Consider the following 24,522-nt stretch of genomic DNA (forward strand, 5'->3'; position numbering starts at 1 on the left):
ACAGTGGCTGCTACACTAATATGGCAGGGGGTAACCAGCTGTAAATGGGTGTGAAATGTGTGCCTCATGTACCATAAAGAAGCATGCTGGGTAACTGGGGAGCATCAGTTTGGCCCCAGTTACACCCATGTCCTGTGGGGCTGCCATGAAGCTACACTGTGCAGAGCACTGCGTTTCGTGGTGACACGAGCTGCTCACTGCACTGCTCCCCATCCAGAGCAGATCTTTGCTCCCTTAGGGCCAGTATAACCACTCCCCCAGTCATCTATTTTAATCTCCACCAAAAAAACACAGATCTTGAAGGAGGTATCTGTAGAGGAACTCTGAAGAGCCCATGAGGCAGGAAAGATCAGAGAAACGCTGGGGTGTCAGGTATTAAGAGACAGGAACAGAGAGGAAAGTCCTCTCTCCTCGCTTTAGATAGAGGCAAAGCACCGAGTTTATACTTAACCATTCTGACTCTGTTGAGAAACAAGACAGAAGAGGACTTAGGGAGGGCAAGTCACCATGCGGCTACACACTGAGCTTTCCTGGGGTTGCTGGACTCTGACAGCCAGCAAAGGCTATGGGACAGGCTGCTGGGCTGGATACCAACCTGCACCCAGATGCCAGCTGTGATCCTTCTGCTCCTCTTGATGGTGGGGAGGTTATGGCCAGGCCACGCTGTCCCATCTGGGACCTGCCCTGCAGGACATGGGGCAGCAGGAGAGCAGCCGGCGGACAAGGCAGAAGGATGAGGAGATGCCAGATCCTCACCTGTGGGGAAACTAGAACAGAAATTACAGAGGTGATAGAAGAATGCAATTGGGATAATTTGGTCTAGAGGAGAAAAGGCTCAGGAGGCAGCGTGGGAATGTCAGGCACAGAGATGTGCAGTGTGCTCACACACCACTCCTCAGCGGCGGGGCAGGGCAGGGCTGGGCGTGTTTGAAGTGGCTCCCTCTGCCCGTGTCCTCCTCCCGCATCTCCTGCGCAAAGCTGGTCCATGGGCAGCACAAATGGCCCAAGTGTCCTGGTGCACACAAGGGGCAACCCGAGCCTCAGACACCCTGACAGTCTCAGATCCCTGCTCCACCGGCTCCTGATTTCCCTCTGATCATCCTGTCACACCAACTTGCCATTCTTAAAACGCTTCCCCTCATCACCTTCCTGGGTGATCTTCTCACTGCCTGCTCTGCGTGGACACGGGCCAAGCACAGGGACCACGGAGCACCATGAGCTTCCTCCCTGATGCAGCCAGAGCCCACTCCTGCAGGGTGCAGGCTGCAAGGCTGGTGGGACCCCTCTGAGAGGAGCATCACCCACGGAGGGTTGTGTGCCTGCTGTGAATTGTGCCCTGGTTCTCCTTCCACGCTTGTGAAAGGGGAGTGTAAGCCCCAGTGATCAATCCCGTGGGTGCTCTCTGCAGCCCACAGGGATGGGGAAGGTCATGCAGGAGGACAGCTGTCACGCGAGGACCAACACAACTTCTGGTCCTGCATCGGGATTTGTTTCTGTAGCTGGGGTGTGCTGGGGAGATAAAACACTGGGTCCTGCAGCCCAGTGAAGTAGAAAACCAAATTGTTTTATTTAAAAGCAGTGAGAAGGATCAGGGGTCTGTTGATGAACTAAATGTACAATGAGTCAACGGAGGTTACTTAACCGAAAGGAGAGGTGAATGAGGCTGGACATAGGACAAGGACAAGCAGCTGCTGCAGTAAGGAAGGAAATACATATTTTTTGTATCTGAAGACAGAACTAGCAGGTTTTGGAGTAGATGGCACCAGGGATATTCAGGACAGATTGTGTCTACAGATACGGACGCTCTGTCACAGGCTGGCTGAGGTGTGATAGGCATGGCTGGGGTTGAGAATGGCTCCCCAAACATGGCCAGCTGAAGCCTGTAGGTATTCGGTAGCTGAGTCACCGCAGGATCAGAGATCTTACCTCTGGTGACAGGGCTGTCCCCCGAGGACACCTGAGGCTGGTAGCTGGGGATTGTAATGATTTTCATAATTTGATTTTAATGTGCCAGGGCCTTAGAGCTAATTGCTTGTCCACAAGTAAACTCTCTTATGCATTTTGGGCTGTCAAGGGGCCTGGTGCTTTCCCAGAGAATTAGTTTATGTTTAAAAAAGGATGGGAAACACCCTGGGAATTCCTCCACAAACCCGCCTGTGCAGATGGTCCTCTCCTTGCCCTCGGATTGAATCCCAGAGCTACTGGAAGCAGGACCAGATTCTTGGCTCTGCCTCCTCCGTCTGCTTCACTGCACAAAAACCACCTGGAAAGCGGCCATGAAGATAGGCCTGTGCAGAAAACATGCAGGGGTACACCCGGGAAAGCAGGTGTGTGGGACTTGGAAGAGAGCAAGTGAAAAGCCAGGCTGCCCCACTAACCAACAGAACATCATGACAAGGGAATATGCTGAGATCTTGGGGAATATGCTGAGATCTTCATGCACCGAGCCTTGAGTCACCCCCAACCAAAGGCAAGGTGAGATGTGACCTCCTCAGCTCCCCTCAAATGGGAGCATACTGACAGTGACAGATGCTCAGCAGCAGCATCTGGTGCTCTGAGGTCTTCTCAATGGATGGGTACATCCCTGTGGAAAGAGACTTTGCAAGTGCTGCTCTCCCAGGGGCTCTGCTCTGCAGCATAGCCAACCCACACCCTCCCCGTGGAGGCTGATGCTCCTGAGTCTGCTTCAGTGCCAGGATCATTAGAAACCAGCTCCATAGGCTGGTTTGTCTTCTCTGCCAAGGTTCTTCCCTTGCAAAATTAACTCTTTAGTCCATGCTCTCCCAGTCTTGGAGCTTTCCAGAATGGCAGAATATGCTGCTTAATCAAAGTCTCTGGAAAACTGGAAACTTCCCTGTCCTTTCAAACCTCCTTGTGAGCTGCCTGGATGCCACTCACCTCCGAGTGCCCTGGCTGGAGCTCCATCAGCCAGGAAGCATCCATCACAGCTGGCCGTGTGGCTGAGCTTGTGCTGGCCATGGCTTCACACCACATCCCACCCCCACACATGCATCCCTCATCAAATGCTCTGCTGTACAAGCAAGATTGCTAGGGCCTCTTACTTTCCTGGCTGAACATGCTGCAGCAGCAGCAGTACTTACTGCCCAAGAAGGAATCCCACACCAAACTCCGCAAGGAAAGACTCCAAGTACAACCACAACCTGAGTCTGCCTCACCCCAAAGTGTGGAGGGCAAAATGCCTGGGTGCATCCTCTTGGCTGCAGACCCTGCACCCGCAGCAGCCAGCTGGGGTGGCCCACCCCACTGCTCTGTTCCTCAACAAGCCTCAACCAGTCTGCGAGAGCATGCAGACCCAGCGCTGCCCACAGCCTGCCTGCACAGACAGTGGCACGAGAGCTGCCCAGAACCTGCCTGCACAAGCATGTTGACCCAGTGCTGCCTGCAGCTGCTCTCACCTACACACTGCCCCGGAGCTGCCCATGGCCGGTCTCCATCGACAGGTGGGCTGGAGCGAGCCTGACAAGAGTGGCCTTGCCTCTGCACATGCCACATTTCCTGGATGGATGGATCCTACTCAATGGCCACCCCCACTGGTCCCTCCTTCTCTTCTCCACCTTGAACTGCAATCACAGCATCTCATGTGGTCCAGGACAGGCACTGACTAGCCTGGGTTGTGAACACCCATCAAAAAACACCACAAAAAAAGCCATGCTGCCCCAAAATGGCGGGTGTGCAGGTGGCCTGGGACACTTCAGGGGTTCCCAGATAGACCCTCTGTCTTTGACAAGGCCGAGCCTGTGCAGAACAGAAATGGCTTTGAGACAAAGGGAATGGTGTGGTACATCCAAGAGACGCTCCCATGGGGAGGGAAGAGGAACGTGCAAAGGTTGGAATGTCTTTAATCCCCATGCATGGGCTCCAGGCACAGTTGCCTCAAGCAATAACAGCCCTTTGACTGTGCTGGCTGAGTCACTTCAGCCTCCCAAGATGGGGACATTTTATCATGCACAGACCTGTACCTCTGAGGTCTGTAAGTCTGCTGAGACTGTCTTGTGCAAGGATCCTGGTGTGATGGGACCTGATCCCAGCATTTTTCTGGTTGTTTAGACAAGGTGTCTGCCAACAAACAATCCTCTTACTTCTGAAAATAAAGCATGACCTTTGAAGGGTTGTGATTTATGCTGTGGATAGCAGGTTGTGTGTCCACGTCTGCCAGTGTCTGCAAGCTCCAGTATGGTGACCTGAACAGTACAAACCCAAGGTGACAGTGGGACAGTGGGTCCAGACCTACTTTTGGTCACTTGCTGGCCTGAATGGTCTTTGTTTTTCATGTTTGTCCATGTCATCAGCTTGTCCAGAAGACCTAGTCCTGCACTTGATTCTGGCTAATCAACCAGCACAGTCCTGTAGGACTTTATTCATTGTTACAGTTGCTTGAAGACAGAAAATTGCACCCAGCAATTGAGAAACTGCACAAACCAGAGTGGGCATAAGGCTGGATAGGTGGTGAGATTGCTTCACGGGTGAAAGTCAAGCTCTGATTAAGGTTGTCTCCAGGCTGCTGTGAAGTAGCAGCTTGCAGTTGGAAAGCTAATGAAGTCCAGGAATTCTGTGTGAATTGGAGCCAAGAGATGATGGAGAGGCAGGAACAATGACAGATGCTGATGGAGAAGGGCTGGGGCCAGTGTGACTGGGGATCCTCGAGTTGCTGTGACCTTGTGGACTGAGGTCCAGGTTTACAGATCATGCCTGTGCTTCAGTCAGTCACTCAAGGGGTGCCTAGCTCCCTCATGCAGCTCCCTGCACCATCCTGCAAGCACACACCCTGGAACACAGTTTCCTTTCCTGGTGGAGCATGAATTCAGGGAGGGGACAGGGCATGCCAGAGGCTTTCAGGGACAAGAAGTCAGGAGATGACTGGTTTGCAGGAGATGACTGATTCCCTCTTTACAATGCTGTTCATATAAGTCATGAAGTGACCCCTTAATGTAAAATGTATCAGCCGTCCTTGGGGCTGGTCTGGAGCCCAGGAGTCCTGCTATGGGTGCTCTCCTCAGTGAGCATTGTCCTCCTCCATTTTACACAAGACCAGCACCCCAAGAGAGGAAATGTCACCACTTAGAGAGGGATCCTGTGACCCTGTCCCAGCTCTCCAGGTGTACTGCTGTCCTCTGAACCCTTTTTCCATCCTCCTTTTGTAGCAGCACCTGAGCACCCCAGTACAGAGCAGCCCCAGGAACCAGATGCCACAGTGAGGAGATGTGCTTCAGCTAGTCTGTAGGGACCTCCATGACATCATCCTCCAAGTTTTGGAACAATTATTTGAGCTCTTGCCAAAATCATGCTATATGTTGTTGTTGAAAGGATCTTTTATGAAAATAAAAATAGATAAACATTCCAGAATGGTTTAACATGACATGTAAGGATTGGCTGCAGTGACCAGGGGCCTGATGGGGGTTGTCCTTACGACCAGACTGTCAGAAAAGCCGTCCTGGGCCATCCAGTGGTAGATGCAGCATGCCTTTTCCTGCTCAAACCTGAGCTCCCAGTGAGCAGAGCTGGGGCTTTCCTAAGCTTGAGGCTGAATGAAGAACTTTTTGTTTAAAACCAGGGTAGAAAATTATCTAACCCTGTTTGGAACTATTTTTTGGTGTCTCTGTATCATTCTATAATGACGAGTTATTGGAGTAATTACATGCCATGTGAAGAAGCACTGCTTCCTGTTCCAGTCCCAGCATCTGAAAACTTCTGCAGTTGCCCTGCTGCTGTGAAAGATTGCAATTTCCAGAACTCCAATCATTTATCTGCATGAAATGGCTTCGTTTTGGAACTGCTACATGCTGCTGAGTGTCTGGAAAGTCTCTCAGTCTGTGTAACTGGTTGGAGAAGAGACTTGTAATAGAGGGGAGGCAGCAGGATACAGCAGAAGTATGACAATGGGGTTTGCTTTAATATTGACTGCAGATACTTGTACTGATCAACTTGAACACTGAACTCAGATTTCATAGAGCCACTGAGATCCAGTGGGTATCCCACCAAAACCCCAACAGCGCTCCCTAAAGCCCCACTTTATCACTCTCTGTTTAGCTGTGCATCTTCCTGATTTTTGACAAAACGGAATTGTACTGCTTCACTGGGCTGCAGGACCCAGTGTTTTATCTCCCCAGCACACCCCAGCTACAGAAACAAATCCCGATGCAGGACCAGAAGTTGTGTTGGTCCTCGCGTGACAGCTGTCCTCCTGCATGACCTTCCCCATCCCTGTGGGCTGCAGAGAGCACCCACGGGATTGATCACTGGGGCTTACACTCCCCTTTCACAAGCGTGGAAGGAGAACCAGGGCACAATTCACAGCAGGCACACAACCCTCCGTGGGTGATGCTCCTCTCAGAGGGGTCCCACCAGCCTTGCAGCCTGCACCCTGCAGGAGTGGGCTCTGGCTGCATCAGGGAGGAAGCTCATGGTGCTCCGTGGTCCCTGTGCTTGGCCCGTGTCCACGCAGAGCAGGCAGTGAGAAGATCACCCAGGAAGGTGATGAGGGGAAGCGTTTTAAGAATGGCAAGTTGGTGTGACAGGATGATCAGAGGGAAATCAGGAGCCGGTGGAGCAGGGATCTGAGACTGTCAGGGTGTCTGAGGCTCGGGTTGCCCCTTGTGTGCACCAGGACACTTGGGCCATTTGTGCTGCCCATGGACCAGCTTTGCGCAGGAGATGCGGGAGGAGGACACGGGCAGAGGGAGCCACTTCAAACACGCCCAGCCCTGCCCTGCCCTGCCGCTGAGGAGTGGTGTGTGAGCACACTGCACATCTCTGTGCCTGACATTCCCACGCTGCCTCCTGAGCCTTTTCTCCTCTAGACCAAATTATCCCAATTGCATTCTTCTATCACCTCAGTAATTTCTGTTCTAGTTTCCCCACAGGTGAGGATCTGGCATCTCCTCATCCTTCTGCCTTGTCCGCCGGCTGCTCTCCTGCTGCCCCATGTCCTGCAGGGCAGGTCCCAGATGGGACAGCGTGGCCTGGCCATAACCTCCCCACCATCAAGAGGAGCAGAAGGATCACAGCTGATGTCCTGCTCCTCACATCCCCATGTAGCCATTCAGGGTCTCTGCACTCTCCTAAGAGCAAGTCTGTCTTGCCTCCAGTCTCCTGGGATCCCCACCAGCCCCAGACAGTTTTGGCAGGGCTCCATGCACATGCCCTGTTGGATTTGTGCAGCTGTTGGAGCCATCCATGGAGCCTTTCTCTTGGTCTCCTTGCAGTATCCTGCATTTTCCAGCCACTCTCCCAACCTAGCTGATCTCTGCACCCCTCCTCGTATGTAAAAGGTACCTTGTGCAGCCCCGTGTTTTCAGCAGAGTTAACAATCTTCCCCCCCCCAGCTATCCTCCAGGTCCTTAGCATTAATACTGAGTGTCATCTCCAGAAGAAATGCTGTGGACCCTTAAACATGTTCTTCATTTGAGAGGTAACCATTTATTAGTTTGAGTATGGCCTCTCTGCTGCCTTTTTATACCAATCATCAAACATGTCTTCTCTCCTGCTTTACATTCCAGCATTTAACATCTTACTAAAGTAAAGCTAAAGTCATGGTAGGTGGTGTCTATGCTTTCCTCCCCATTCCTCAGCCTTTTACCCTGTATAGAAAAAACCTAGATTCCTTTGGCACAACTCATTCTTCACTAGCCACTACTGACAGTTGCTTGTTTCCCCGCTTTTTCTTCTGTGTGTATACAAATAATCTAATGGTATGACCCCCTTTTCTTCCAGAAAGTGAAGAGTTATGTGGCCTATAGCTTCCCTTTTTTAGAGACTGTCTCTAAAACTGTCTTTTTTCCAACTTTCCGTTCATGACAGACCTTTAAATCCTCTGCACTAAAGCTAGCAGTCACAACAGTGGGAAATTTTCTTGTTTGCATCGGTACTTTTTGGGCTGCCCCTCACTACTAAGGCCTTGCTCTGTCCTTTTGACACTGGTAGTAATTACAACAGCCCCCTAAGTACCATTTCCCTTTTCATGTCATCTCCAACCACTCCTTGAAGGTTTTGGAAATAGAAACCTTGGATATGTAAAACATTCCTTTCTTTAGGCACTTTTCCCAGCGCAGCTACCACACTGGGATGTCTCTCTTATCCAGAGGAGTATGTGCCCATGATGTCCCAATTCTCAAAGGAACAAGTAGGTTCAGAACAGAGTATGGTCCAGAGTCAAAAACTGAGCCTTTCCAGAGATGATAAAACCAGTAAACTCATATGCGTGGTGCTCCAGGAGGTCAGTGAGACAGGATAGCAGCTGACCAGCTCAGAAATACTTCTGTGGTCCAGTTCTGACCCTACTTGAATATCTAGAGCCAGTCAGACACCCACCCCTGGGGCAGGAGCACTGCTTCCCAGTGCCTCCTCCTCTCCAATCACTTGTGTAGCTTCCTTGGTGTCCATGGCCCTTCTCCATGCCCTATACTCACTTCTGTTTCTGAGAAGTCTTCCTGGTCCTGCCCATTCAGCCCAGCAGCTCCAGTCACCTGCTCACTCTGAAGCCCTTGCGCTGGTTTGGTTTTTTCCACAACAGCTTCAGTTACTGCTGCAAGTAGTGCCAATGCTGCCAAGCCCCTTAGCAAACAGCTATGGGCTGGCTCCTCATCCATTGTGTTTGCAGCTGTCCCACAAGTTGAATAAGAAACCTGCCCACAGGCTAGTTTCCACAGACGCTGCAGAGGTAACCACCAGTGACACACACTGCGAGGAGGATGTCTTACACAAGTGTAAATATCGGACAGCTCAGCTGAAAGCACTGGTATTACTCTGGACTAACAGATGTGTGTGTGCAGTGGTGAGGCCCCTTTATGGTCACATCCTCCCAGTGGATCCCCCACTGTAGCACCCCTGGGACATTCTGCTGCAGGATCCCGGCCAGCCTGGACTGCAGCTCACCGGCCAGCAGCCTGCAAGCTTGCTTAGGAGCCCTGGGTGACCAGCATGGTGCTTTCCAACCCCTCTAGCTTTCCAGAAAGAGTCTAGGACAGCTTCAGAAACAAGCAGCAGCATCCTCCATTTTGTGTCAGGAGCTTTTTTTTTAACAAAGTTTTCTTATTTCTAATTATAGGATGTTGCAGAACAATCAGCTGAGTCGCATCCCTGCAGAGGCACTGAGAGATCTTCCAAACCTCCAATCTCTGTAAGTCATTAAAAATCAATGCCACGAGCTGCACAGTCCCTTGGGGGCTCTGGGCTTCCCAGCATTTGAGTCATTAGTTCCTTTGTCAAGGATGTTCTGTCCCTTCTTCCTTTTCTTTTCCAATTAAAGCCAAGATTACTGTCACTTAGCATAGAAGGGAGGGGAGGGCAGTTTTCAAGGAAGGAACACTGTCTTGGTAAAGGATGTTGAAATTACAGCTCCCCATGTGTGCATCGTGATGAAAAGGCCGCCAGTGCCAATGCATATTTCAAGGAATGCTGGAAAATATCCACCCAGAAGGGGCTCTGTTCTCTCCACTGCAGACCACAGTGGGGAAGGGACCTGCCAGGGAGCACAGAGGACGTTCTGGTCTGTCAGAATGAGAGTTGGGCTGTTTGACCCAGATAGAAGGTAGTTATGTCCGGGTAGAAATGTTTTAAAACACTTTTAGTGGTTCACCCATGAGAAGCAGCTGAGGCTTCAGTTGTGCTTTTCCTTTAACTACATCTACAGCAGGTTTATGTTACTGTATTCACTAAAAAGCACACATAACTGAAATATTTGCAGTTTTCCTGTGTGGACACACCTGCAATCAGATCCTGGTAGTGCCACTGAATTTAGGGAAGGTCTGTTTGCTAATTGCCCAGCTGATGTAAGCAGCACTGCTGAAGCTTGTAAGAGCATTCTGAATTGGGCTGAACTACTGAAAAATTAACCTTAACCCCAATCTTTAACTTCAGTCCTAGTCTTACTCTGTCTTTTTATCACAGAAATGTTGGCTGAAAGCAGTTTCTGGGGGTCTCCAGCCTGCTGCTTGGAGCAGGATCAATACTAGGTGAGACAGTGGCAGCTTTGTCTATCTCAGCCTTGAAACCCTCCAAGCATGGAGATTCCCCCCTTGCTGGTGACGTGACCTGGGGCTGTTCTTTCTGGGGAAGAAGTTTTTTCTCAAATACAACCTAAAACTTCTGGAGCGTGATTTGTGGTCATTACTTTCTGTCTGATCACTTGGAACCACTCAGAAGAGCTTGGCTCCATCATCTTTAGGTGAGGGTTGCTAGCAAATCTCCTCTTAGCCTGTTCTCTGCTAGGTGAAACCAACACAGTTCTGTCCACCCCTACTCATGGGGCAAGTGCTCTGGGGCCAACTCAGTTGCCAGCCCTCCACTAGACCTATCTGGTTCCTGTTCATCCTTCTTACACTGGGCAGCCCAAAACTGGGCACAGTTCTCCATGTGTGGCCCTCCCAGAACCAAGTAGGAGTTTCTGTAAATATTAATTTAAATATTAATTTGCAATGGGGGTGTTGGCTGTGCAGGATATGAATATTCTTTCTGCCAGGAGAGATTTGAAACATTTGCTGCTGAAACACCACTGGCACATGGTTGTGGCTGTTGTTAAAATGTGTTGAATTCACCACCAGTGCCGCCAGAGTCGAGACCCCCCACTCCAGGGATCTGGAGATTAGGTTGTTCTCCAAGTGACTTCCCTTTCAAGGGAAACATGACACAGAAGTTCACTGCAACGTGGCTGCCCCAGGAATGCCCCTTTCCCTCATCACCCTGTCTCTCCTACACCCATGAAAATGTGTGACAACCAGTGCCACCAGAGCCCACAGTTGGATAGACCCAACCTTTGCTTCTGAAGGTTCAATTACCTGCAGACACCACTGCTGCTCAGGCCACTCGCCCTGGAGCACACACTGCTGATGGACGGCCATCTTGGCTAGTGCTGAGAGGTCCACACACTCCATCCCCTCAGCCAACAGCCTCCACTGAAATACCACGTGGCACATGAGAAATGCAAAATGCTCAAGAAGCTGCTCACAGCACTTTTGGGCTTCATTTAAGGCTCAGGCTGGGAGGATGGCTTATCTTGAATCAACACAGAGGTACCAGTTCTTAGTGTACTTTGAGGCCACCTCATCCAGTGTGGGCCCCCCAAGTGCCTCCAAAGTTGGGCGAGGAGGGAGAACTCAGGCCAGCTGGGATCTTGTGTTCTGCCTGCAGAAACTAAACAGTAAGAGCAAATTTTAAGGAAGAAATAAGCTGCTTCAGTCAACCTGAGGGAGACAAGGCTTGGAATAAGTTCAGAGGGCTGAATATCAGGGCATGACTGGTTAGGACTTGCATAATGCCTGTCATATTAGGACTGGTTTCAAGAGCCACAGTAGCAGTGGTAAGAGGTTGCTTAGCCAGCCGTGTCCCATTTGCCCCCAGAGCATGCTTTCCCAGCTGGCAGGCTCCCATCCAGGGTCCAAGGTGGTTGAGCAGGGACCTCCTGCCCTTCCCCGGCAGCCTTGGACCTTTCGACCAACCTGTCCATGCTGTTATTCCCCTCTCAGAGCTCCCTTCACCCCCTTACCCCTGGTAGTTCATCCAGGTCTTTCTTCTCAGTAGTGCACAATTACCCATGTCCAGTCCTTCTGGGCTCCTTCACTCTTCTCATCACCATCCATTTTTAGGATCCTCTTTCCCCCAGACCAGGGCCACCTCTTCTGAGCCTTCCCAGCTCCACCTCTGAGGTTCAGGTTCCCTTCCCAGCCTCTCATCAGACCCAAATTCCTGTCCTAGACACAAACTGCGCACAGGAGGGACTGAGACAGTGGCCTCTCACTCCTCTCTCTTTCTTAAAAAAATGAAAAACCTCTTAGACCTGACAAGAGCTGGGTTTGGGATGGGAGAAGGGGCAATGACTTCTGACATGCAAGACTGCTCCATCCATTGCTCCCAACTACACCAGCCAGACCCACAGTTTATCTGCCAGTCACCAGGCACAGTGAGAATAAATAAGTTCAAAAGAAGGCTCCTGCTAGGAAAATAAGCATTTCATGGTATGAAGTTTAAAGCATCCCTCCAGTCGTGAAATGCTGGGGTTTCAACCCCACTCCCCAAATTAAGGTTGACATATGGGTGATTCCCACAGCCCTTCACAAAGGGGGGGTGAGTTTGCCTTTAGCCTGCCTTCCTTCCTGCCTGCCTGCCTGCCTGCCTTCCTTCCTGCCTGCCTGCCTTCCTTCCTTTCCTTTCCTTTCCTTCCCTCCCTCCCTCCCTCCCTCCCTTCCTTCCCTCCTTCCTTCCCCTTCCCTGGAGAAGGCTTTAGGCTTCCCTTCCTTTTCCTTCCCTGGAGAGCCACTGGGTAAATGAGCCCCAGGTGTCCCGCAGTGAGTAACCCAAGGTCAGGTGTCCCACTTAGGGGTAAAAGCTGGGACCACTTGCAGGAGGGGCAGTGTCTGTCTGTGAGGTGGATGCACTGTGTGGAGTTCCCTGTTGGGGAAGGACCTCCCACCTCCCTGGGACTGGGCTCCAGTCAGGTCTGGCTTTTGTAAACACGGGCTGTGTAGAGATTCAGTATGTGGCTTCCTCGGTCTTATGTATTTGGCTTGTTGACTTGGTTGTCTCCCATCCCTTCTGTGTGAGACTACATTTCACTATTTATCCCACCCATTGTTGGTCATGGGGTGGTGTTGTTGGGGTCAGTGGGATTGATGTCAATTATGTATAATCTGACTGACTTGTTTGTACCCCCAGCGCTCACCCATGTACTGACCCTTTTGTATCAAATACAATTTGGTTATTGGTTCATCTCTATGCTGGCTGTGTCCTTTATGCTAGGCCTAATAATTGGCAAAACAAGCTGAGGGAGCCTGGATACATGTTCTCATGATCATGGACTACCCAGGGCTTCTGGACCATCTTTACATGGATGACTAGTTAATTAAACATGTTCTTTGGGAAGCTCAGCTTTGAGAAATAGTATCAGAAAATAAGAGATATAGCATCAATATATGAATCTTATATGAATCTCATCATCATTCAATCAGAAAATAAGAAATAGCATCAAATAGTATCAGAAAATAAGAGATTTGTGTTGGGAAAACAGCATAACCCCTTGTGGAAGATCTGCTGTTGGCAACACCTCTCTCCCTGAGCCAGACAGGTATCCCACTTATTAGCTCAGGAAGGTGGGACCTGCTGCAGTTGGGTTGGTTCTTCATCACATCTCACCTGATCAGAGAAACTGAAAAGGGATTAGCTAAGCAGCAAATTAGTGAGAACTGCTAGACATGGCAAACTGTGGATCTTTCCCCATTAAGACAATAACACCTGTACATAGTCCTCTCTAGCTGCACACTCAGAAGTGTTTCCTAGAGTGTTTGCTCACTGTCAGTGCTTGAACTGCACTGGCAAGAATGACACAAGCATGGGAAGGCAAAGTGATCTTCCCTAAGTCAGGAGTAGGACCTAGGTGTCCTGGCTCCGCTTGCCACATTAAGGTGTTTCCATGCCTCTGCAATGACACAGTCAGTATGTGTAACCACCAGTCACCAGGAGAGGAAGTACCAGGGACAGATTAAAAGCCCCAGGAGAGAGGTTTCTGTAAGGAAAAGCAAGCAGAAAAATGGTAGTATCTTCTGTAGCCTCACATCAGTGAACCTGCCTCACCCATTCTGTTATTTCTGTGCTGAACAAGAATTCAGGGTAAAGCCATAAGAGGTCATCCTGGTCTCCTATAGTCGCTTTTCCGTGCTGTGCCCAACTCTTTGAGCCAGGTGGGCAGTCTCCGGAAGCAAAAGTTTCAGAAGTGTCCCACATCATAGAGACCTTTTCCCTCTCCGAGCTACCTGGTTAAAGGATGGGCAGAAGGTGCCTGTCAGAAAGACTCTGACTGCAGATCACCAAGAGGCTGCAGTAAAACCTGCCCTCAGCATAGGGAGTACAGGAGGTGGTTGTTCTCCGAGATAGCTGTCCTCCACAGGTAGTTATTCTCTGAGAGGACAGACACAAGCCAGCTCTGCCTCATGTTGTCACTGTACCAAGCCCTGTCTGTGTGTCTAGCTTGGCCGCTTGAAAGTGTAGAGTGCACCAGAAGATGATGATTTGCACTTTCTCCTCTTTTTTGTACAGTCTCTGTATAAATAGAGAACCCTTGGGCATGGTAAAGGCCCAAAAACCATGTCTGGTAACTAAGCCCAGCATGGCTGTGAGGCACAGCCCTGCTCTGGGTAGATGGGACATCCCTGACACAGTGTGTGTTCTGAGATTGTACCACTGCTGTGTCTCACACTGGTGAAAGCATGACCTGCCTTCATCCTGGGTCTCTGTCCTGTGCTGCTCCCCCAAGGGAGAAGCCGGTGCTTGCAGAGTCTTGCAATTCCCCTTCTAGCTCACGTTTAGAGACGCTCTTCTGTAACCACCTTTTCCTTCTCTTTCCATTCAAACAGGGAAATGCTCCATAAAGATAAATGAAACCTGATTGGAAAAACGGGAGTGGCACAGTGTGGACAGTCACTATGTCTCAAGGCAGATACAGAGCTAGGATGCTTTGCTTGGGTTTCGCTGGTGCTGCCACAACTTCTCCAAAGGCAGTTACTAGCCTCAGGCCAAGAGCCTCCAGTACAGGTCTGCATTAGATATTTTTTTTCCCTCTTTTTCAAATATCTGAGTCATTTTCCACAAGTTTATGAGACTTCTGTGTATTCATTGCTAAAAAATTAGCCAGCCTGGAACGTCCATAGGTCACCCACAGCATGGTTTCCAAGCATTACTGGTCAGCCTATCTGAGACCCAGTGTACTTACGTTGCCCAGAGACTATTTTTTTTCCATTCAGAAGGGGAAGTGGCTTTATGGCACATCATAACCATTCATGAGTTACCAGACTTGTAAGAAACTTCATGGAATATTAACTATCTGCTTTGCAAGCTGGCAACACATGCTAAGCAAGCAGGACAGATGAAAAGGGAGGTGAAAATGGGAGCCAACAGGAGTGGGGTGGAACAGACAGCTCTACTAGACAGAAAGGGATTGTGTGCTGGTTATTTTCTTGCTCTTTCAGATATTTGTATTTGATGTCCACATTCATCATTCTGGGATTCAGGCAGGATTTGAAGGGAAAGTATGTATCTCTTATGGACAAGCTGACACAGGAGAGGAAAACCAGACTTCTCAATACACAAGTATTTTCTCAGGTTTACAACAGAAGCAGCCAAACCAAGTGGAAGTTGAGAACAATTGTTTTGAGCATAGCTCTACCAGTAGGACTTACCAGGCAGTTCAAGGGATGAGGTGACCAAACAAGTGGGACAGAAGGGGATGCTTCTAGCCACTGTGGAACAGAGAGAGGGCAGTATTTACTGCCTGCCCAACACCAAGTGAGAGCTGAAATGTAGCAAAACCTAATGTGTCAGTGGAGGCTTTGAAATAGGAAAGTGAAAAACCGTAATGAGGAAAGTCCACTTGTCTCCAAAGGTGGCATCTTGCCTTTTGAGCATTCAGAGAGGATGCCCACTAAGATAGGCCACATGCACCCAAGCCTTGGCAGCACTTGACATTGAACTGCTGGGTCCCTTTGCTGCACTGCTGGGGTCCAAGCTGGGGTCCCAGGCATGAGGCATGTTCAGACCCGTCCTGAAGTCCCTCTGCTGCTGTCTGAGAGTGCTGGACAGTGCAGGCAGCCAGACACTCCTCAGGCTCTGCAAGAGGCATGCTGTGAGGTCATGGTACCAACTAGGAAGTCTAGAGCAAGTTTGGGAGTCTCTTACAGCAGAACAACTTGCACATACATGCTCAAGGAGAGAAAAGTCCAGGCAGAAAGAAATGTTGTCACTCAGAGAGAGAAGGAAAGTTATTCCTCCTTTTAACTGAGGGATGATGCACATGGAAGTAGCAGTCTCCTGTCCAGAATGACCAGAGAGCCTGTGGCACAGTCAGGGCATGAACTCTACTCTCCAGAGTACCTTCTCCCGGGAAAGCTTGTTCCACACTGGAGCCCTCTTGCATTGCACATGCACCCTGTATTTCTTCCCATACAGACATTTTTTGTGGCAGCCTGAACAAAGGACTCCACCTCCAGGGAGGGGAAGCAGGAGGTCTCTGTTAACATGGCCTGGGCCCTGCTCTCACGTCTGTCTCTATAAGACCAGGAACAAGGAAGGAGAAACACTGGCCAGGTGTCACAAAGACCATACTTACACTGCTCTCCTTCTGTGAGCCTCCCCTTGCTTTTCCCTTCTGATCTGTCTAAGATGAGGGTCTGTCTTCAGGCAAGGAGCCTTCTCAAAGCTGCCAACCCATGAGCTTCAGGTGTGCAGGATTTTCCATGGCAGGTGTGGTGTAACCCACAAAAGACGTGTTGTGGTTCAGGAACCAGCAATGGGAGGACACTGATTTTAACTTACCTAGATGAGGCATACTGCTTCTCAGGAAACCTAAGTTACTGAAGGTCCAGTCCTTCACAGGACAGACAGCATGCCAAAAAACTGACTTTAGATTCAGAGAAGTTTAGGTGAGATGAGGGGGTCGGGGTGTCCCCCTGCAGGTGCTCTCCAAGCGGATGTTCCCATTGCCCTGTGTGATCCCCCCATACCTTTTCCAACCAAGAAAGATGCAGTCCTGAGTTATGGGAAATAATATTTCAAGCACACTGACAGGGCTTCCTTCTGCAAACTCTAACACAGAGCTGGAAAGACTGGCAAATCAAGTGGAGGTTTCCAGTCATTCAACATAAATCTCTGCCAATTCCCCATCACTTCATGTGCTGACCCAGAGCTTGGCTGCTCCAGGTTGACTTACTGTGTTATCACCAAGTATCATTCATCAGGGGCTTCATGTGATCTGGGCCACTCCTCCTCCAGAGGGAGGCATCCACTATGGTCGGCATTTCCCGACCAGAGGTGTTCATGATTCACTCTGCCCCATGGATGCCAGCCAGCCTGAGCAGGCAAGTGTCAAATCCACCCAGATACCCCCATCCACATCAGACACACCTGTCCTTACAAACACCCCTCATCACAGGTCCTCTGAAGCTGCAGCCATGCCTGTGGGGCCAGAATCAGACCTGCCCTGCTCCCTGTCAGCTACAGGATGTGGAGGCATCACTGCCTGGAGCCTGAGCTGTCAGGAAGGAGACCTTGGCAGGGATCACTGGATGAATACAAAGAGGAATTTGGATTTCAAAAGAAGAGAATACAAAGCTCTGGAGACTGAGCCTCTTACCAAGTGTGAGGGAGCTGCTTCCCAGCAGGCTTGCTTTATCTGGGAAGCATGTTGGGAAGCCCAGTGGGGAGGATTAGAAAGAACACGCACACCTGATGGCATTGCTCTGAGCCCTGCAAGGGGTGCCAAGGCTTTGCGTAATGTTCTGATCCAGTTGTGATCCCCTGGCAGAGTATCTGGTTACCAGTGGTTTATAGGTGCAGTAACAACATACCATGTGTATTCTGGAAGAGTCGTGTGTCAGTCTAATTAACGACTTTGTGGTTTGTGAGCACTTACCTAAAGCAGATGGGCACTGTGTCTGTTCCTCTGCCAGGCAAAAGGAGTCCAAGGTATTTCAAAGTGAGCAGGTGCTATAAATTATAATTACCAGGCTTGCAGAGGTAGAGAAAGCAAAGCGAAAAGAAACCTGATGGATTAAGAGATCAAGATAAACTCTTGGGTTTTCTTTTTCAAATACTCATGGAAAGTGATGAGAATGGCTGGCTCTTTCTGGAGTTTCTCACAGATCAGCACTTTGGGAAGGTGCTTAGCGTGTGTCTGGCTCGTCTGGTTGGTTGTTGCCTACAGCAGTTTGGAGGGGGAAGGGGGAATTAGTGCCAGTCAGAAGAGTGTCAGAGCTTTTCCGGTATGGGCGGCTATATGGTGGCCTCAGGACAGCCATCACAGCTTGTCTCACCTGGCTTTGAGGCCAGGGGCTCCAGGAGGGTAAGATTTCTAAGTGGCCCATTGCAGCTTTCCCAAAGTTACCACTGTCGTTCAGGTCCACAGTACCAGCCTGTGTTTTCAGTGTGTTGATCTGATTTCTAGCCTATGGCCATGAATCCCAGAATCTGCATTTCCTTGGGGTTCCCTCCTCCAGACTGGGAAGGAACTGCATTAATAGCTAATTTCTGGGATTTGGAGAGACTTTGGGCATCCTTAGGACACTAGCAGGTTTCTGACTCAGTACCACACAGCAGCATAGGCACAAAGCTTCCAGTCACATTTCTCCCTGCTGATAAAGACATCCAAACATTTATCTCCTGCCCTGTGGTAGCTCATTTCTCCTCCCACAGAGACTTGTGGCTGCATGTCACCTCATGTAGACCCCAGACCCCAAAAGTATCGACATAGGTGGCACAGAGATGATGACACACATAGTCATCTAACCCCACGTGGGACATCAGCAGTGTGGAAGGCTCCAGCTGAGCTCATCTCCATGTGTCTGAGAGGCACCCCTTAGTCAAGAGAGAGTAGACGCACTGGGAGAGAGGCTCATCTCCTGGCTCATCTCAGCTCCTCACCTGCCTTCAGAGATGGATCACTCACAGAGGGGCCTGGTCCTCTACACTCACAGCTGGATTCACAGCTGGAGAGGGACACACAGTTCAAAAGGAGACATCTGAGTATAGTTGAGATGCCTTCTGCCTGTGATACCCTGTGATACTTGATGTCCTCGGTACTTGGAGCACGGCGTGTGAATCAGGGAGTTAACCACAGCTCTAGCTCATCCCCTGGCCTGCATGTGCAGGGATTTCTCCAGAAACATCTAAACTTCTGGTAACCCTGCTCCAGAGGAGAGAGAGCATGTAAATCGTAGTGCATCTATACTAAAATTCAGGATAAGAGGGAACTAGAAGTCTGGTGTCTTGGCTGAAGGTCTGCAAAGCCCGTCCACTCCAGTAAAGTAATTTTCAGATATTTCTGCCTTGTCCAAGTGATCAGCAACAGTCAGGGCCTTGGACAAGGCTTGACTGTGGGATTTCCCAACAGCTGTTGCTGTCCCAGCAGCCTCCAGCACACTCAGCCCATACTGCGCTTCACCCTTGCATTTACAAGCGCAGAAACCAATTGCAGCACGTGAGACTTGGAGAATGGTTCCCCACCACTTTTTGACAGATCTCCCCATTGCATTCACCTCCTCCTCTGTCATCAACCTCTCCTATCTCTCAGTCATGCCCCACTCCCTGCTCTGCAATATCCCCTTTCCCCAGTAGCAACAGCAACACTTCATAAGGAGTGAAGGCTCAAGATCCTGCACCATGAGGTCAGGCTCTTTTTTCCATAATACACTTCAAGTTTTCTCATCTCCCTGGCAAGATACACCACAATGCTAGCAAACACTGACTTCAGTCCTTGCGGGCAGTTCGTAAGCCCTGTATCCCAAAAGGATTGCTAAAGCAAAGGGTCCCAGGAAAAAAAACTGTGATTGTGTCTCCATCTGCCTTCTGTCTCTTGGCAAGTCCTCCTGTGTGCAACATGTAAGGGAAGCAACTGCAGAAAAGGAAGAGACCTTCCCTCCATTGACACATAGGTCCCTCCATGTTCCCAGCATGGACACATAGAGCAAACCATTTCCTGCTACCTTGTGACTAATGCACCCAGTCCACAGTTAGCCATTCCCACTACAACCATACACAGATGGTGGGCAACAGCCCACCAGGTCCCATTCCCTGACGTCCCATCCTTGCTCTCATTTCAATTCTCCTTTCTCCCTCACAGTCTTTGTTCACTGCATCCCTCTGAAATATTTGCAGGATTCACTTGCCACTCTGCCACAAATCTGCTGTTCCCAGCTGAAGTCAGCCACAGTCTTTCTGAGGAGGACTCCTGTCCATCAGCACTGGTCCTGCTAACATCACCTTCCCATTTCAGATGTTCATATGACAGCAGTGTCTTTCCTCTTTACAGCTGTCCTGCAGAAGGATTCGATGCCTTTATAAGCTGGTGGGATGCAACCTGGAGAACAAACTGTGTCATATACATTGTTCTTTAAAATATTGCAAGCATTTTCATGTTTTCTACAAATATTGTTCTGATTTCACTCCAGCTTTACTCGACTCATAATCTCTTAGTGCTCAATCAGCCTGATATGTACACTCCCTGCATACAGGTTAATTTTACCTCTAACTAAAACAATCCAGTTCATCCAACCCATTGGCTTGCCACTTCTGTATCTTTAGCAGAAACGTTCTGGAGTTTCATGGAAATGCAATCCCCTGTCCCTCAAGGCAGGTAATTATTTTTATATATATGACCGGAGATTAAAATTCAAAGAATGACTTATAGCAATTTGAGAACATGTGGACTTTGATGTCAACAAAGGAGGAAAGCTCTTCCCACCTGATCAGATTCTCACAAGCATATAAATTCTTATGACAGAAGGAAGAAAAAAAATTACTTTGGAATCAGCATGGCCCGAAGAGCTCAGTCAATTCATTCCTCTTTTCACTTCTTTGATCTGTTTGAGATTTGACAGTTTGCTGTTAACAGCAATATTCCTCTCTATAAATCACATGTGATCCAGTAAGGTTTAAGAAAGGTGTTTCCATTGCGTATTTAGAGGCTAAAAGCTATGGAAAAAACGGAAATCTATAAAGTCAACATAACATAGCGGTGACTAACAATCTGTTGGCATAGAAGTTGTCTTGTGGCAAGACCACCTCACTCCTGTAACATGATTTACTGGCTACAGGGTCTTTCTGAATCACAATGAAAAAGAGGTAAGGGAGGAGCATTGAGGTAGTTCTTAACAGCAAATCTGAAGATAGGCTGAAATGAAGCAACCACAAGTATTTTCTTGGTGATTGCTGCTGCTGAGAGCACAGGACCTTGAATTTCACCTGTTATAGGCTGCTCTGCAGCAGAAAGCATGCTTGTGGCGGGACAGAGAGCCCAGAACTAGTGTCACAGTGCAGGCAGCATGCTAAAGAAATTCCTTCCACTGTAGAGGCCACTTGCAGCTCAAAACCTTCCTGTCCCATCTCTGAAATCCCCTCTTTTGCCTGAGGCACCTCTTCTCAGAAGCCAGCTCTGGAGATGAGCACAGCTAAATCCGTGGAGTTTCGTCCCCATTCGTGTTTTCAGAAGTCTGGTCTCCGTTTTAGCATTTCAAGTGTTTAATGGTATTTCTACACAGAAGAAAGTCTAGGAGGGGCCAAGAGCAGATGTCTGCCACATCCAAGTGAACACTACAGTCAGGCGTGCCACACATCGGGAGGTACTGCAGGGAACTTTCTTGCAGTGATTCAGCCATGTTGTGGTGCTGTGAGTCCTTGCTGAAGTTCGGCTGCTGTTAGTATTCCTCACTGGCTGGATGGAAGCAGGAGCCTCTCTGGCTCCACATGCCATGATCCTTCCTCCCAGGTATAATGAGCAAAATCTGAGATTCACCTGGAAACAGCAAGGTGGCCCTGGTAGTTGTGTAGTTGAGACAGTGCCCAGACAGTGAGGAAATGTTTCAGTTGTGTTTTCTTTCTTTGGATTCAGGTGGGCTGATGTCCCTGGAAAGGGCTGAGGCTCTCCTTCTCTATGGCCACATGTTGTAATCTAGTTCAGGAGTGACAAGCCAGATTCGGAGGAGTCACTGCTTTTTGGCATAGACTTCGAGCAGACAAGATTTTTCTGGTTCCATGTACCACAGGCTGTCATCCAATCCTGCCGCTCCTTAGTTCTTTTCTCTACTTCACCCAGTCTGAGCTGTCACTGAAGATCTGTGCTTGTCACCAGGACACACAGTAGCTTGGCAATATCAGACCAGGTTTGAGGAGAAAAACCTGCATTAAAATACAAATCCAGTTCAAGATTCAGATTTTGGAGTTGTTCCTCTGCTTACACTGTCCTGATCCAAATCCCTGATCTGGGTTCAAGAGTGTCAGGTGCGTGACTGGACCTTATTTCTTATTCGAGCAGCTTTCTCTGCCAGTCATCTTGTCTCCTCTTGTTGTTTATGGGCTGTTCCCCAGTACCTTTGAAGAGCACTAGCATTTTTACTGCAATGATGATCAATAACACATTTTTCAAAAGTCAGTGACAAATCCACTTGGCAGAAAACTGATCACCCTCTTTTATAGGTGCAAAAAATCTGGCTTGTTGATGGTGTTCTTGGTAGGACCCAGCAAGCACCTTCGCTGCCTCCCCTTTGCAGCCCTCAAAGCACAGCAGCAGGATCAGCCACGCTAGTGCTTGGCATTACAACAGAGCAGCCCAGGCCAGGTTTGTAGTTGGGAGGTTGAGTGGCTGGGACCAGGAGGCTGGTGTCTTTGTGCCTCTGCTATGAGTGGAGTGCTGGATCGTTCCCTCATGGTGGGAGATCCTAAGATACCACCAGGAAGGAAATCAAATTCTCCATGGCCTTGCTGCACAACCTTCCTCCCCTTCAGGTAAGCTTCTGCTGTGCCCATGTCTCCCTCAGGCAGACCAGGTGGATTTATCTCCTCTGACCATAGCTGTCTAGATATTACTCATCTCAGCTAGTCAGCAGTGGAAAATGATCAGCATCTCCAGAGAGTGAATCATGCCTGTTACCTGAGAGCCCTGTCTGGGGGGTGAATCACTCTCTGGAGGACCCTGGTTTTCTCTTCTGGCTATGGAAAGACCCTGTATTTGGTTCCAAGTTCTGTGTCAATAAGGCTGCATGAAATGTGTCTTTCCAACCCCTGGAGATCAAAAAATGCCCCTCTCCCCACCTCCCCATTTTTACCTGGCAAAACCAGATCACCAAGCTAACAAAAATCATCAGAGCATGGGTACCAAAGCAAAGCTGAGCATCTCTCCTCCCCCATGGCCCCATGCACACAACCCAGCACACACGTGTGTAGCCCTCAGAGAAACACATCAGAGGACACTGTCTTGCCCAAGAATACAAGTGCAAAGAGCAGTTTACCCATTAACCAGAGGGGAATTTCTCTGCATTCCAGAGCTGGAAGGATTTTAATTTGTAACCATTGTTCTGGGAACAAGTCAGAAATGAGAAAAGCTTCTGACATGGGTACTGGGTACATCACAGACATATTTTTTTCCTGTCAGTAGGAGGAACTCAGATGGTCAGATTAGGGCCTTTTCTGCTTAGGACTAAAAAAGCATGAAATGCAATGTGGTTATCCCACTGCAATGACCTCAATAGCTTTTTTTGAGAGGAAGATTTAGAGACCACACACAAGCTGTTGAATGTATCATCCTCAATAAACAGTTCTCTTTAGCGGTGCCCATATAAATCTTTGTCTCCATTTGTCCTTCATCCATTACGCCCTGGCTTTGATCAATGAGATGTTGTCAAGTTTATGGAAAGGAAATGTCCATATGGCTCATGTTTGTGAGTGTCCATGATGTGAAGGATCCCTGGATTCATCTCCCAGGAAGATGAGAGTGTTGTGTTGTTTATCAGACTAACAAAAGTTTAGTGAACTTCAGTCACTCTAACTTACTTTATTGTATGACAGAACTGGCAAATAATACAGAAAAACAGGTGTCTGCATAAATTGCTATTTCCTCCCAAGAATGGTGTCAGCAGATACAGAAACTCTACCCCTGAGTGTATCGGATGTGTTACCTCTGTACACAGTGTGTAAAAAGCAGCAGTTTCATCTCCTTATAGCTTTTGAAATTCTTTCCTGGAATGTGTAGAGAGTAGGCTTTTCATCTCCCAGTCATCTTGAGTTGGGACATCATGTTCGTCATGATCCCCTGAGTAAATTCGTCTCTTGTGACTTCGCTTTCTGATTTTCCCATTCATTGAGCTCGTAGTTGGCAATACTTGGAAGGGGGTGATGATGAGTGACACCCTTGCCATGCCCCAGCCCCTCCAAGATTCACCAGTTGTGCTCCCAAGAGAAGTGGTTGCAGCACGGGTTGGGTGGCTTGAGCTGTATTTGTCTATCAGCTTGGCAGATTTATACCTACGTGGCTATGCCCATTATGTCCTGTAGTCGCCACCAACCTTTTCTATACTGACTGCTAGCAATCCAGCGTGGCAGCCAGGAGCTCCATGTGGATAAACATTCAAGAGATCATTCACACCAAGCTGAAAGTGGTGGCCAGTTGTCTATATTGTTCCTACCTCTCTCTGCCCACACTGCAATGACTGCAGTACCCACCTTTCCATAAGCATATGTCCCTCAGAGGAGACTCTGACAAACACAGAAATTTAATTCCGCCTTCATACCCCTCTCATAGGCACTGTCAGTTCCCATCTCAGGGCAGGGGGGGAGGCCAGGAAAAGGCACACACTATCTTGACTGCCCTCCCAGTGCCTAGGACATTTTAGGCACTAAAGAAATAATAATCACAGTTCACATCCATAATCCACACACACACACTCTTGCATATGAGTCATATAGTAAGTTCCAATGTGTTTTCCATTGACCTTTATTATGGGGATTCATGAACCTTAACTCACTCGCTTACACACATAAGTATCCAGGGCATGCTGCATTTCCCTAGTGACGACTCAATAGAGAAGATGAACAATGGGTCCCAGATGTTACGTACAGTAGATACAGCCACATAGCAGGGAAGATGGGTCCCAGATGTTAGATACAGTAGATGTGTCAGTGCAAAAGGAAGATGGGTCCCAGATGTTACATGCATTGAATGTATAAGTGCTCCTGATGAACCACAGAGAAGCTTCA

At 49.0% G+C, this 24,522-nt stretch overlaps 1 protein-coding gene across 1 annotated transcript in view; it reads left to right on the forward strand.

The window, feature by feature from the left end:
- The window catches only part of LGR6 (leucine rich repeat containing G protein-coupled receptor 6), a 146,842-nt gene that overhangs the window by 65,684 nt on the left and 56,636 nt on the right, over window positions 1-24,522 (forward strand). Inside the window, exon 4 of the mRNA XM_074925442.1 lies at window positions 9,065-9,136. Coding sequence (XP_074781543.1) covers window positions 9,065-9,136 — 72 coding nt within the window. The remainder of the gene's footprint in view (window positions 1-9,064; window positions 9,137-24,522) is intronic.

This window comes from Athene noctua, chromosome 23 (genome assembly GCF_965140245.1).
Source record: "Athene noctua chromosome 23, bAthNoc1.hap1.1, whole genome shotgun sequence".
NCBI classification, from domain to species: Eukaryota; Metazoa; Chordata; class Aves; order Strigiformes; family Strigidae; genus Athene; species Athene noctua.